The 14,144-nt window shown below is 45.9% G+C and overlaps 1 protein-coding gene across 5 annotated transcripts in view; it reads left to right on the forward strand.

Annotated features, from left to right (window-relative positions):
• Positions 1-14,144, forward strand: part of DGKD (diacylglycerol kinase delta) — a 110,943-nt gene that overhangs the window by 45,978 nt on the left and 50,821 nt on the right. Inside the window, exons 1-2 of one of the 5 annotated variants that reach the window (XM_087864456.1) lie at positions 9,319-9,513; positions 9,820-10,212. The exons of 3 other annotated variants lie outside the window; for them this stretch is intronic. Coding sequence is in view for 1 of the 2 variants with exons in the window: in XM_045794094.2 (XP_045650050.2) it covers positions 9,487-9,513 (27 nt within the window). In the remaining variant the exon portion in view is untranslated. Of the gene's footprint in view, positions 1-9,318; positions 9,514-9,819; positions 10,213-14,144 lie in introns of those variants that run through there. One more of the 5 variants, XM_045794094.2, reaches the window with a different exon arrangement.

Genomic DNA, 14,144 nt, shown 5'->3' on the forward strand with positions numbered 1-14,144 from the left:
TGCAGCAAGTATCTAATCACACGAAGGGATAGACTGGGTATTTGTTGTTCCCAAAGCCGTAAGTGCTGCTTTGTCCAGGGCACTGCCAGTTCACACACCCTGTTGTAGATGAGATAACACCGTTAATTATTTTTAGCACTCACTTTGACTTGCAGAAATTTCCTGGCTTGGATGATAAAACTATATGGTCGCTGTAGTCATTCAGAGAAAGGTCCACCCTGTCCTTTAAAGAATATTGCAGTGCACCAAGATATGTTAACGTTATTTTTATAACTTAGTTGAGGTAGAATTGCTGTACAGTGAACTGTGCTGTTTAAAGTGCACGGCTTGTTGAGTTGCCACACCCCCACCCGTGTTGACACTGTCACCAGACAGGGTAACTAACATTTCCATCCCCCCCCTGAAGAGCTTCCTCGTGATCCATCCTCTCTCTGCACCCCTCCCCAGACAAACATGGAACTATTTTCTGTCTTTAACATTATTTTGCTTTTTTAAAGAATTCTGTATAAATGGAGTAATTCAATGTAAATTGAATTGAAGAATAATTCAGTATAAATTGGAAGTATGTCCCCCTTTTTATGGCATCTTTGGCTCAATATAATGATTTTGAAAATTTTCCACACTGGGTGTATCAACAGTGTGTTCTTTTCCCCCAATTTGTTGATCCATTTACCTGTTGGTGGGCATTTGAGCAGTTTCCAACTTTGAGCTATTGCAAATAAAGCCGCCGTCAACATTTGTTACAAGTCTTTGTGTGGACATATGTTTTCATGTCCCTTGGTAAGAACCTAGGAGAATTGCTGGGTCATATAGTAGGTGTGTGCTTAACTTTATGAGAAACTGCTCAGCTGTTTTCCAGAGTGCCTGGAATTTCATACAGCTGCCCGCAGTGCAGGGCGACTCGCTGCTCTGCCTTCTCACCGGCCTCTGCCGGAGTCAGTCTTTTATCTTACGTGCCCTAATAGATACGTAGTGGTATCTCATTGTGATTTTCATTTCCATTTCCCTGATGACAAATAACGTCAGCGTCTTTTCATGTGCCGGTTGGCCATTTGTTTGTGTTATTTTGTGAGGTGGTGGTAGAATCATATGTCCATTTTTGCATTGAATTGGTTGTCTTATTATTGAGTTTTAAGATTTCTTTATATATTCTGGATATAAGTTCTTTGTGTGACGTATGTGTTATGAATGTTCTTCCCAATCTGTGGCTTGCCTTTTTTGTGTATGGCATCTTTAGAAGAACAGAGTCATTCTTTTTGGTGAAATTGAATTCATCAGTTTTTTTCTTTATGGTTCATGCTTGTTTTTCAATCCAAGAAACCTTTTTCTGCGTTAGTATTGCGAACGTTGTTTTCTAGAAGTGAGGATTATGACTAACGTACAGTTAATTCTGTGTGGAACGTGAGGTAAGAGTTGATGTTCATTTTTTTCCTTAGCGGTGCTCAGTTTTCCAGCAGCATTGTTGAAGAGCCTTTTCTTATGAATCACCTTGACACCTTTGCCACAAGTCAGTTGACCATATGTTTGTGAATCTATTTCCAGACTTTCTGTCCTGTTCCATTGGTCTATATGTCTAACCTTACCTCAAGACCACACTTTCTTGATTATTATAACTTCACAATAAGTGTTAAACTCAGACAGGGCAAGTCCTCTAACTCCCCCCCCCCCCCCAAGATTTTATTTATTTGTCAGAGAGTGCCCGAGTGCACAAGCAGGGGGAGTGGAAGGCAGGGGGGAAGCAGGCTCCCCGCTGACCAGGGAGCCTGATGTGGGGCCCCATCCCAGGACCCTGACACCATGACCTGAGCCGAAGGCAGCTGCTCAGCCTACTGAGCCACCCAGGCATCTGCAAGTCCTCTAACTTTTGTTCTTAAAGTTGCTTTGGTTATTTCTAAGTCCTTTCCATTTTCTTGTAAATTTTAAAAATAGTTCATTTCTACAAAATAAGCTTGCTGGAGTTTTTTTTTCTTAAGATTTTATTTTTAAGTAATCTCTGCACCCAGTGTGGGGCTCAAACTCACAACCCCGAGATCAAGATGTTCCAACCTAATGGAATCTTGATTGAAGTTGCATCAAATCTCTAAATCAGTTTGGGGAGGATCGCTATCTTAATGACATTGAATTTTCCCATGAATGTGATATAACTCTGTATTTATTTAGTCTTTAATGTCTCTCAGCAGAGCTTTGTGGTTTTCAGGGTAGATATCTTTAATATCTTTTGTTAGATTCATTCCTATGTAGTTTATAATTTTTGTTCCTATTAAATAAAATTAAAAAATATGTTTCATTTGCTGCAAAAAAAAGAATATAATGGATTTTGTGATCTTGGGAAATAACTTATTAATTCTAGGAGTTGTTTTGTAGATTCCTCAGAAATTTCTAAATGAACAGTTCTATCATCTGCAAATAGGGACAGCTGTACTTCTTTCTTACCCAGATGCCTTATATTTCTTTTTCTTGCCTCATTGCAAAAGCTAGGACTGCTGGTATAATGAAGAGAAGTAGTGAAAGCAGAAATATTTTCATTTCTTCTAATCTTAATAGAAAACAATTTAGCTTTTTACTATTGAGTATGATATTAGTCGCAGGCTTTTTGTAGGTGCCCTTTATCAGTTTGAGGATTTTCTTATTTGCTGAGAATGTTTATTATGAGTGGGTATTGAGTGTTGTCAGATGCTTTTCTGCATCTACTGAAGTGATCATATGTTTGTTTTTCCCTTAATTTTGTTAAAGGGCAAATGAAATTGATTTTCGAGTGTTAAACCAACCTTGTATTCTTGAGAGACAAACCTTATTTCCTCATAATATCCTTTTTATTTATTGTTAAATTCAACTTGCTATTATTTTGTTAGGAATTTTTGCCTCTATATCCATGAGAGATATTGATCTGTAGTTTTTTCTTTCCTTTTACCTTCGTTGGGTTTTCGTACTTAGGTTAAGTTGGCTTTATAAAACATATAAACTGGCTTCATAACAGAAGGGGGTGATATTGTTGTTCCCCCCTCTATTTTTTTGATAAAGTTTGGTGTTATTTCTTAAATTCTTGCTAGAACTTACCAATGACACTTGGTGTGGAGTTTTCTTTTTGGAAAGGTTTTTGATAATACCTTTTGACATTTTTTTATCATAAATAAAAATTTTTTAGCCTTTTTTTTTTAAAGTAGGCTCCACATCCAGCTTGAAGCCCAACGCGCAACTCAAACTCAGAACCCCGAGATCAAGACCTGAACTGAGATCAAGAGTCAGATGCCCAACTGACTGAGCTACCCAGGAGCCCCCATAAGTTAAAATTTATAATGGATATAGGCTATTTAGATTTTCTCTTATGTCAACATTAACAGATGCACCCTTTCTTTCTCCTTCTGATTTCTGTTTGTCGGAGGGAGAGGTGTAAGCTTTACGAGAAAAGGGATGTCCTGGTGCTTACTGACTCACTCTCTATTCCAGCACCCCAGAGCTATGCTGGGCACAAAGTAGGCGTTCTATAAATATCTGTTGGTTGCTGTGTGTCTGTCACTTGGCATCTCTGGGAAGCTTTCTTGTCTTCTCCATACACACGGGACTGTGTCATAGCTGTGCCATGACAAAGGGAGATGGCTCCTGAGTCAGGCCAGCTGGCCTCCGCCAACCCGCATGCCATGCCCTCCCACGGTGGCTATTCAAATACCCAGTGATGCATCCACAGCCCGGTAGACAGACCCTTTGAGTCAGGACTTGCCAAGGGAAAAAAAGTTTTTTCAACCCTTTTTCTGTTTTGGTTTTTTAAAATGTGAAATCCTGTGGTTGGAATGACTTCTTTTCAGTTTTGAAATATACTTGAAATACCAGAGGAATACAGGAAGCTTGGTCAGAGGAAAGGGATAAATTGTTTAGAGTTAGGAACGGGGGTTATACATGGGGCAAGATTATCCCAAAAGGCAGTTGATGTTGTGTGTGATTTACCTGCCTTACTGGGAATATGGTCTTAGATGTCCTTTCCTGGATCGCTTACAAATGACCGTTCTGGACCAAGTACATTAGTCACTCGGGGAGTTAGAGAGGACAGTGTGATTTAGACTGGGCATCTCTGAGAGGACATGACTCTGTTCCGGTCCCTGGCATCTAGAGGGGTCTAGTGCCCCCTCCCTCCTTTGCGTCTCAGTGGCTGGTTCTCTGCACCTCTCAACAGCTGCAGAGGTTGGGCGCAGGAGCTGAGAACAACAGCTGTGCTCCTCATGGTCCTGTGTCCTTCCTGAGCCCCTGCCGGCACTCAGCAGCTCCCCCAGACCACGTGGGTCAGACACTCCATCCCTCAAGGAGGGCTCTCCACAGGCCACATCGTGCCCTGGAGGTGACCAGTTGGCCAGCTGTCTTCTGACCCCCACTCTGCCTCCTATAGCAGTGTGGCCTTGGGGAGTCACCTGTCCTCTGGGTGTCTGTTTCCTAATGCATGAAACGGGGTTGGGGCACATGGTCGTCCAGTCCTAGGTGTGTGTGTTAGTCTGTGACCTCAGCTTCTGGCTGAACCTTAGTAGGGCCCTTTGACAACTATGAGTTGTGAAGAGCAAGGGCTCACGCACAGCGTCTTTGTCCCCTCCTCCTCCTCCAGCTTGCATCACGACCATCAGATGTGAAACCTTCACAGTGTTGGTAAAATGTCTGAAGCCATTTTCCTCAGAGTTAGTCCTGGAGAAGAGGAGGTGGCTGTCCCTTGCATCTTACATGGTGGATTGTCCAGGAGGGCAGAGATGTGAGGGACATGGAAAGGAGTGGACAGGACCCATGCCTCCGATTCTGCTTCTCCTGGCCTTGTGCTTTGTCAGGAGCAAGACTTGAGCACATTCTCACACATGTCGCCGTGTGGCCTCAGTGTGGGGTGCGGTCTTCTCAGACAACATGGCTCCCGGACTGAATCACAGGAAAGGGGGAGAATGTGGAACTCCTCAGTGTGCAGGGTAAACCACCCAGAAGTGTTCCCTGTGAGGTAGGGACAGGGTGTGTGAGGGGAGTTATGCTCCAGAATACATCACTGTGGTATGTTCCACAGTCACAAGGGTTTTCACCCTAAATTGCTCGGTAAGTGGCCCTTCATGTAACTGGGACGTGTTCAATTCTGTGAGAATTCATTGAGCATGAACTATTGCCAGGCATGCAGGGGTTTCTCTGGGAACAGAATGGAGGCCTCTCCTTTGTGGAGCCAGAGGCAGAGAGAAGGGACAACGTGCAAATTCCATCTTTTTTTTGCAACACGTTATATTTAACCCTTCCACATCAAATTCTCTTCATGCTGTTCCTGGGGTGTATGTGAGCAATGATTTATATATCTGCAGTTAGCGGCAGACTTCTTCTGTAGAGGGCCAGATATTTTAGGCTTTGTGAGTGATAGGGTCTCTCTGGCTGTATGTAGCAGTCCAGACAATATGTAAATAAACAGGAATGGCTGTGCTCCCATAAAACTTTCTTTAAAGAACAGGTGGCAGGCTGTAGAGTTTGCCTGGCCCTGACTTATGTCCTCAGATTTGATTTTCAGTGTTGTTGTTTCAACCTTACTGTTACTCTATTAAATCAAGCTCCCTTGGTGTTGCTGCCCATTTGAGTTGAGAATTTTCAGTCCTAGTTAACAGAAAAATCAAGTTATTGACCCGGAAGAGAAAGAAGATTCCATTTCTATGCCTTGGTCTGTGATGGTGAGGTTGGTGTCTCAAGGTTAGGTTTGGGATGTTGAACAGGAAACATAGGTAACAGTGGTTTAAATAAGGCAGAAGTTTGTTTCTCTCTCATCTCGGAAAGACCAGGGGCCGGCAGTCTGGGGCTGGTGTGGAGCCCCGAGGTCGGCAGAGACCCAGCTTCCACTGTGCGGGTCCCCTCATGGGGCTAGGTGCCGGCTGCAGGAGCCGCAGGGAGGAGGCGGGCCAGGGCCAGGGCGGCCTGTGCTGTTCTGTCTTTTCAAAGAGCTTCCCTGGGAGTGCCCCCAGTGCTTTCCCTGAGTTGCAGGGGCTGTGGGAAATGTGCTGGTAGCCAGGCCGTGCAGGAGGCTGCCTGGAACAGCAGGGCCATTCTGGAAGGTAGAAGGGGAAGATGCTAATTGCATAGGCAGCTGGTTAGTTTTTTTTGTCCCAGATGTTGAGTTTGTGGGTAAAAAAAGACGAACAAGAGGAAGAAGAAGAAAGAGGCAGAGATGTATTTTAAAACATTTTTTACTTTAGAAAATGTGGAAAATACAGAAGACAGAAAAAGAGAAAAACCGTGCAGTCTCACCACCTGAAATTTCAGCTTCCAGTTTTTCGTGCTGTGTGTCCTGCCCTTTTGCTTGTTTTGTTTTATGCAGTAATGTGATGTAAATATGCCCTTTCCGAAATTCTTTGTAAACCTTGTTTTCCCCCTTGTGTGGTATTTGTCTCTTTTCTGGCTGCGACGACTGTTGCCTGGTAGCTAGTCCCTGGTTTACTTAAGCACTGGAAGTATTGGAGGTGCAAACATCCTTGAGATAAGCTCATCAGTCAAGGTGTGCACAAGACTTTGTCCTGAGGGCGGACACCTGGCAAGTCAGCAGATGCGCGTGTTCTTTGCTCTGGGAAGTCTTAAGTGCCTGATAGCTTGACCTTCAGTGATCAGAAAAGTGCGTGGCTGACCTTGGGCTGTAGAGGCTGCTATGTCTCTTCTCGTCTTCTCCCAATACTTGTTGACTGTAATGTTACCGTAGATGCACTTGGCTGTGTGCAGACTTGGCATCAAATAATCCCAGATAAAAACAGATGGATTGTGACAGCATGGGAGCGGCCAAATTTAAGATTGTCCAAGTGTTCCCATCATGCTCCCTCCATCTCCACATCCCTTCAAGACCCCTGCCGGGGTACTTTCATTTAGATTCCATTATCACTGGGATAATAATGACCCTAGTGCTTGAGCTAATGACTTGGAGCTAATTTTTCCCTCTGTGTGGTAGCCGAGAGGCAGATTCAGTCACAGCCCCTTCTGCTGCTGTGTTTCTCTCTCAAGTGCACTGGCCCAGCCTGTGAAAGGGACCATCGCTAGCCAGGGTGTGTCTAGCCCCGGAGGAGCACAGCCCTGGGCTTGGGGCCTTGGGGCTCTGCCTGGGAATTGCTTATTGTATCTTAGATCTTTATGCATTTTGCCAGTCTAACTCAGCCACAGACTCCCTCCCATCCATCAAGCTCCTTCACTTTTTTAAAAGGTAAAGTTCTGGGGCACCTGGGTGGCTCAGTCGGTTGAGTGTCTGACTCTTCATTTCGGCTCAGGTCATGATCTTGGGATCGTGAGATCGAGCCCCACATTGCGTTGGGCTCTGGTCTCAGCGGGAAGTCAGCTTGAGATTTTCTCTCTCCCTCTCTTTGCACCCCTGTCCTCTGCTCTCTCTGTCTCAAATAAAGAAATCTTTAAAAAAAAATGAAAGGTAAAGTTCTGTATTCACTGTAGTATTTCCTCATGTACTTTAAAAATGTGTACTTTTATTGCTTTTGTTTCTAATGCTTGGTTACAGAATTGCAAGGGTTTTGAGCGTCTGTCCCAGCTCATTCTTTCCCATGAGACTTATTTTCATTCTGAATGTGAAGCTTTGCAGCAACTCAAAAACTGCATTATAGCAAGACCACCTGTAATGTTTTACTCATGCTAAGATTGGTGTGTTACTCACTTTTTTATACAGATAACATGTAGAAAACACTCAGAAGTCTTATCACTGACTGTGTCCAGAGATCCTAGATACACTTTTATAGAGACCTGTGGTTCTCAAACATGGGAGGGAACGGGGATGGGAAGGTGGGATTTACCACTTGGACAGAAGACATTTGGCAGTTGGAGACACTTTGGGTTGACATGTGGGGGCTGGAGTGGGTGGAATCCATGCTACTGGCATGTCCAGGAATGCCACTCAACATCCTACAGTGTTGTCGGGGACAGCAAAGAATTATTTGGCTGAAAATGTCAGTAGCGCCAAGGTTGAAAAACTCTGCTATAGACAAATGGTAGGTGTTTTCTTGTGAATATCAGTACATAGTATAACAGTGGGATCATTTATACATACTAATTTGTAACCTGCTTTTAAAATGCATTATATTGGGGGTGTCTGGGTGGCTCAGCCAGTTAAGCATCTGACTCTTAGCTCAGGTCATGATCTCAGGGTCATGAGTTCAGACCCCGCATTGGGCTCCACGTTGGGCATGGAGCCTAATAAAAAATAATGAACATAAAATAATGCATTATATTCTGAACATCTGTGTCCACGAATACGTGCTTGTGTTGCACTTGCACAGCTTGGTTGTGTGATGTTCCGTCGTGCGCTCGTGGCGTGAGTTGTTGGAGATTTAGGTTATGTGCTTGGCTGTCGGAGGCACGTTGTGTTTTGCCTTCTGCATGTCAGCTTCTTGTTTCCTGCCTGCTGTGGGGGAGATGTGGTGTGGGGTACCACCTCCACACCTGGGGTGCTCTTTCTTGGCGATCCCCCTCCTTCCTCTGCCAGGGTCTGTCTGCCTCCAGCACCCGCTCAGGGCCACCTATAATCTCTAAGGTTTTCCCCACGTTGAGCACATTTCAAAGGTTAATAAAGCACGGTCGAAATACTGACTAGATCAGTAACCCCAAATACTTTTGTCCCATTTCAGTTTTAGGTATAACTTGCCCTTTTTGTTTCATCTTGCTTTTTCTTCCTTTTTGAAAATCTGTCCTCTGATGAATTACACGGGATTTTGGCCTCTGGCCCAGTTGGCTTTGCTCTCTGCCTGAGTGTCATGTGTTCCCGGGGACTGGTCTCCTCAGGAGGGTTGGAGCTTGGGTGGGGCGGAGGGTGCTTATCTGGTGTGCTGTGGGCCCCTGGGCAGGTGGAATCACTGTGGGGGGCGGGGGTCCCCTTTTGCCTTCAGAGCTGCCCTGAGACTGGAGATGGGTGCAGCTTTAGAGAGAAGCGCCCCGGCAGCAGTTCATGCCTGGGCTCCTCTGGGTGTCAGGCCACATGCAGTGGGGGACCTGGGGGGGTCTGAACCTGCGTTCTGGGGCTGATTTCGCCCAGGGACCTCCTAGCGCTTGTTTGTGTGGTGCTATTTTTGTTTTTGGTATGGCCCTCCGTGAGGAAGTCTGCCGTCTACGCACATCCCAGCTGTTTTGAATAGTCCGTGTCTCAGGGGGCTTCAAGGTGGGGATTTGTGTGTATGGCGAATCCAGCGTTTTGGGCAGCATCAGAACAGCAGGATGTGAGTAACAGGAAGTGACAGAAATTACCAAACGCGCCAGATACTTATTCTTGGCCACCTTTCCGAGTCCCGCAGGCTGGGGAGCTATATTTAGCACAGTATTTCCAGGTTCCTAATCCTGCCTGGACACTGTCCCTTTGCTCCTCTTCTGGTCAGTGACTGAACTTCAAGGTGCTGATTTGTTACTCCAGTGTCTCTGCTCTCCTTTGGCGATCCACAGGGTCTTGTACATCGGTTTTAAAACTCGATTTTTGTTTTTGCTGGGCCACTTCAATTCTGATCCATTTTGAGCGGTCGGAAAATGTTCTGCAAGAGGGGAGAGCGGCAGGTAAGAGTCCCAGGTGTCGGTGGGCAGTGAGGCTGTGTGAAGCCGTGGGGAGAGTAGTTAAAATGTAAGGATTTAAAATGCAGTGAGTGGAAGGAATCGAAGATTATTGTAAGCATCTCTAGAAGGTTTTGTCTCGTGTTTCTTAGAGGTGGAAGGCTGGGATTTTTAAAGCCACAGACTTGGTGATGTGACTTCACCCACATGCTAGAAACATCTTTGGTTCCCACCTGGTCGGACAGAAAGCCTGCAGGTCAGATACACTTCCCTGTGATGAATTTCCATTGTCTGAACTGAACTTTTTCACAGGAGACATTTCACCCCAGCATTCCCAAGACAAGCACTGCGGAGCCGGGAAATGGTCCGTTCAGGTGGAGCACTCCCTCCTTATTGGAAGCGCTGTAGACAAGTGATTTTCTCCCGGTGGTGTCGGATAGTACTTCAGACAGCTGCTGACCAGATGCCCACATGAGCTGCTTGGTGTCCCCTGTGCCCTGCTGTCCGCTATGACGGTGCCATCTCACTGTAGGAGCAGCCGGGGAGCCAACCATCTGCTCCCGTGCGTTGCCGTCTACACTCTGACCTGTGCTGGCCCGCGGACCAGGCAGTGCCTTCCTGCTGGAGGACAGCAGGGGATGGCGCCTGCTGCTAACCGCAATTGTGGCCTACCTTCTTCACCCTCAGAATGACCCCACGGGACAGGTGCTGATACCCATTTTGGAGGTTAAGAAATTGAGGCCTAGAGACAGGTCATTTGCACCAGTGGCTCTCTGATGTCTCTGTCTGTCGTAACTGCTGCGCTGTCCTGCCCCCTCTGGTGCACGCTGTGTGCCCCCACCAAGACTTACTGAGCCGGCTTGTCCTCCAGCAGCGGGACATGTATCTCTGTGTGCTTTGATAATCCTCAAAAAGGAAGTTTCTGCAGTTTGATATTAGCTTCCGGTGGCTGCCACCCTCATGATTCACAGAAAGGGGTGTGTTGGAGAGGTTTCTTTGTTGGTCTCTAAAAGCTTCCTTCTGAGCAGTCCAGCCAGTCCCTTCCCCTTCCTCCCTTCATAAGCCATTAGCCTTATTTTCTTTCACACACTCAGCCAGTTCTTCCGCACGCAGGCATCTACTCTAGGACGAGAAATTGGAGAGGCAAATTAGGAATAGTTTGTGTCTGCCATGAAATGCACGGTAGCCAGTGGAGGCAGCCGGGTGTGTGTAGCAGCCATGGGAGCCCCTGGAGGAGGGCGTTATGTGGGTGAGTGAATGTGTGTGCGAACACCACACCACGTTCAGGCTCCCTGGCGGTCCCTCCATTTTACCAGCAGAATCCGTCGGCAGGCATGGTTTCAGGCTGACCCATTCCTTTCTCTAAGGCTAGACTATAAACTACAAGTACTATAAACTATACATACTGCGTGTATGTATTTTTATCAAGATACATACAGTAAACTATAAACTATAAATACAGGGCACACTGTGTGTGTCTCAAGCTCTGACTTGTGTATTTTAGCATATTTTTGTGCCAAAACGTTTAACATTTAAAAAACTATTAAATATTTCAGGCATTCAAAAAGTAACACAATGAACAACTGTGTATTCTTCCCAGCCTGAGAACAAAACAGTATGGATATACTTGAAGTCCTTAGTATTCTGGGTCCTACCCACCCCTCTTGCCCTCCCTCCCCAGAGTCATCGTAGTCCTGAATTTGGTATTTATCGCTTGTTTGCATTTTTTAAAATCCTTTCTCTTCTTTCATATGTAGGTATAAATAACATAGAGTATTTGGCCAGGTTTACAGTTTTGAGTAAATGGTATCATACCATACATCTCCTGCAACTTGCTCTTCTCACCCAGCATTGTGTTTCCAAGATTTATCTGTGTGGACACATCTGTCTTCAGTTAAGTGGTTCAATGTTAAAAATGACTGATTATTGAATTTCTGGGGAGTGGGGCATGAACCTCAGAACTTTTGCAAGTACAGCCCTTGTCAGAGGATCACAGTGTTTGGTTGTTAGTTTGTGGCTTATGTAGTGGTCCACTGTGGACCTGTGTCTTCCCAGCTTTGGCTGTTACGAACAGCATTGCCATTCTTATACCCGCCTCCCTGGGCACATGGGCACGAGTTTTTCTAGAGTGTTTCTAAGGGTAGAATTGTCAGGTGTGAACATCTTCAGCATGATGAAATATTGTGGGATTGCTCTCTAAAACTTAATTTTTTTAAACTACCACCAGCATGGTAGCTTATGAGTAACTTTTGAGTGGTAACTTATGAAAGAACTAACTTTCTTTCTTTCTTTCTTTCTTTCTTTCTTTCTTTCTTTCTTTCTTTCTTTCTTTCTCTCTCTCTCTCTCTCTCTCTCTCTCTCTCTCTCTCTCTTTCTTTCTTTCTTTCGAGAAAGGGTGCGGGGAGGGGCAGAGGGAGAGAGAGATATCTTAGGCAGGTTCCACGTTCAGGGTGGAACCCAATGCAGGGCTTGATCTCACAACCCTAAGATCATGAGCTGAGCCAAAATAGGAGTCAGATGCTCAACTGACTGAGCCACCCAGGCACCCCTTTCATTTCTTTTTCTTTCCCTTCCTTCCTTCCTTTCTTCCTTCCTTCCTTCCTTCCTTCCTTCCTTCCTTCCTTCCTTCCTTCCTTCCTTCCTTTCTCTCTTTCTTTTTAAGATTTTATTTATTTGACAGAGACACAGCGAGAGAGGGAACACAAGCAGGGGGAGTGGGAGAGGGAGACGCAGGCTTCCCACTGAGTAGGGAGCCCGATGCAGGGCTCGATTCCAGGACCCTGGGATCATGACTTGAGCCAAAGGCAGACGCTTAACAACTGAGCCACCCAGGCGCCCTGCTCTCATTTCTTTTTTTAATGCAGGCTGATGGCAAGGTAAAGTCCTCATGCATGAGGTAAGACATTGGATATGGTCAAAATTTTGATAGACACTTCAGCCTCAGCATGTCCAAAATTGAGCTACAGACCCCTCCCCCAACTGCAAGTCCTGTTCACAGCCTTCTTTATCCCAGGATGGCAGCTCCATCTCTCCAGCTGTTCAGGGGGTAGTTGTTGGCTCCTCTTTGTCCCATACCAGATCCAGTCTGTCCTGAAACCCTGTTGCCTTCAGGACACGTGAGAGTGCAGCCAGTCGCTCCCCTTCCTTTCTCTCTCCATGGGATTGCTGGGCACCCTCCCCAAAGGGTACTGACTTCTGCCCTGCCCCTTATGTTCTGTTTTCAATAAAGCAACCAGAATGATGCTTTTTATTTCTATGTTTTTTTTAAAAAGATTTTATTGTCAGAGAGAGAGAGCATGCACAAGCAGGGGGAGTGGCAGGCAGAAGGAGAAGCAAGCTCCCCGCTGAGCAGGGAGCTTAAAGCGGGGCTCAATCCAGGACCCTGGGATCATGACATGAGCCGAAGGCAGACGCCTAACCGACTGAGTCACCCAGGCATCCCGAGAACGATGCTTTTGAAACCTAAATCACATGTTGGCCTTCTGCTCAAAAGCACCACAGCTCCCCATTTCACTTGGTGTGAAGGCCAAAGTTCTTAGTGGTGCCTGCATGACACTCTGTGGCCTGTTGCTTCTCCAGGTTCATCCCAGGCTCCTCTCCCCTGGTTCACTTGGCTCTAGCCACCAGCTGTGCTCCTGCTTCAGGCTGTGGCCCACCCCTTCCCTTCTATGTCCTTCCAGTCTTTTCCAATGAGGAAAAGGGTCTGTTCACACTGATGACCTTTTTCTGATCTCTCTTTTTTTCCATAGATTTGTCACTGGTCACTATTCTCCATAGAATGTAATTTACTTTATGGTAGTATTTAGTATCCTTTTCCTGTCTACAGTTGAATGAAAGCTCTATGGGATCAGGGGTCTTGTCTGTTCAAGTGAAAGCTGCTTGAATTTACTTCTGAGAAGAAAGGAAGAATTTGGAACCCAAACATGAGGGTTGAGCGTGGGAGAGGAGTGAAGCTGGCCTGTGGGGGGACCGTTGGCAGAAGGACACATCTAAATGTGGGAGCGGGACCCCAAGGGGCCTGTCCGGTTGGCAGTGGGATCTGTGGGTCTGGAGCTGGGGGGCAGCTTGTGTTGTACGTGTGTCGGGTTTATCCTGCGTGCACCTGCAGTTGGGGCAGGGCTGCTGGGGTCGGCCCACCTAGGAAGTGCGGTGCCGTGCGAGGGCAGGACCTGTGGTTCTGACGTCCTTCCTTTGTGGCTGACACGAGATGCAGCTTCATTGATTTTTTTCAAGCACTGTTGTGTGTAGAAACGAGTCCTGCCATCTCTGGTGCGCTCTCGCGCAGGCTCGAGTACCAGGCCACATGTCACAGCCGGATAACAGAGCTCTGTGACCCTCCTGTGTGCTTACTTGAACTCAGGCATATGGAGAGGACGTGACTGGGATTTCTTAGAGAATGTGCACCAAAGGTGTGTCCACATATTTCATGAGTTTGCACTACCTACAAATGACTTTAACAAGATAAGATTACACTTTTAATTTGTGCCGAGGGAGACCATAGATGCCCTTGTCCTTAAGAAATACAGCATTGTTCTGGAGTTACTCCCTATTTTCCCAATTTAAACATATTAGATTTTAGAAAGTGGATTGTGGTTACTTATTTTTAATTAAGCCTTTTATTTTGAGATCATTGTAGA

The sequence above is a fragment of the Ursus americanus genome, chromosome 1, assembly GCF_024610735.1.
Source record: "Ursus americanus isolate L20-20 chromosome 1, mUrsAme1.1.p, whole genome shotgun sequence".
Lineage (NCBI taxonomy): Eukaryota > Metazoa > Chordata > Mammalia > Carnivora > Ursidae > Ursus > Ursus americanus.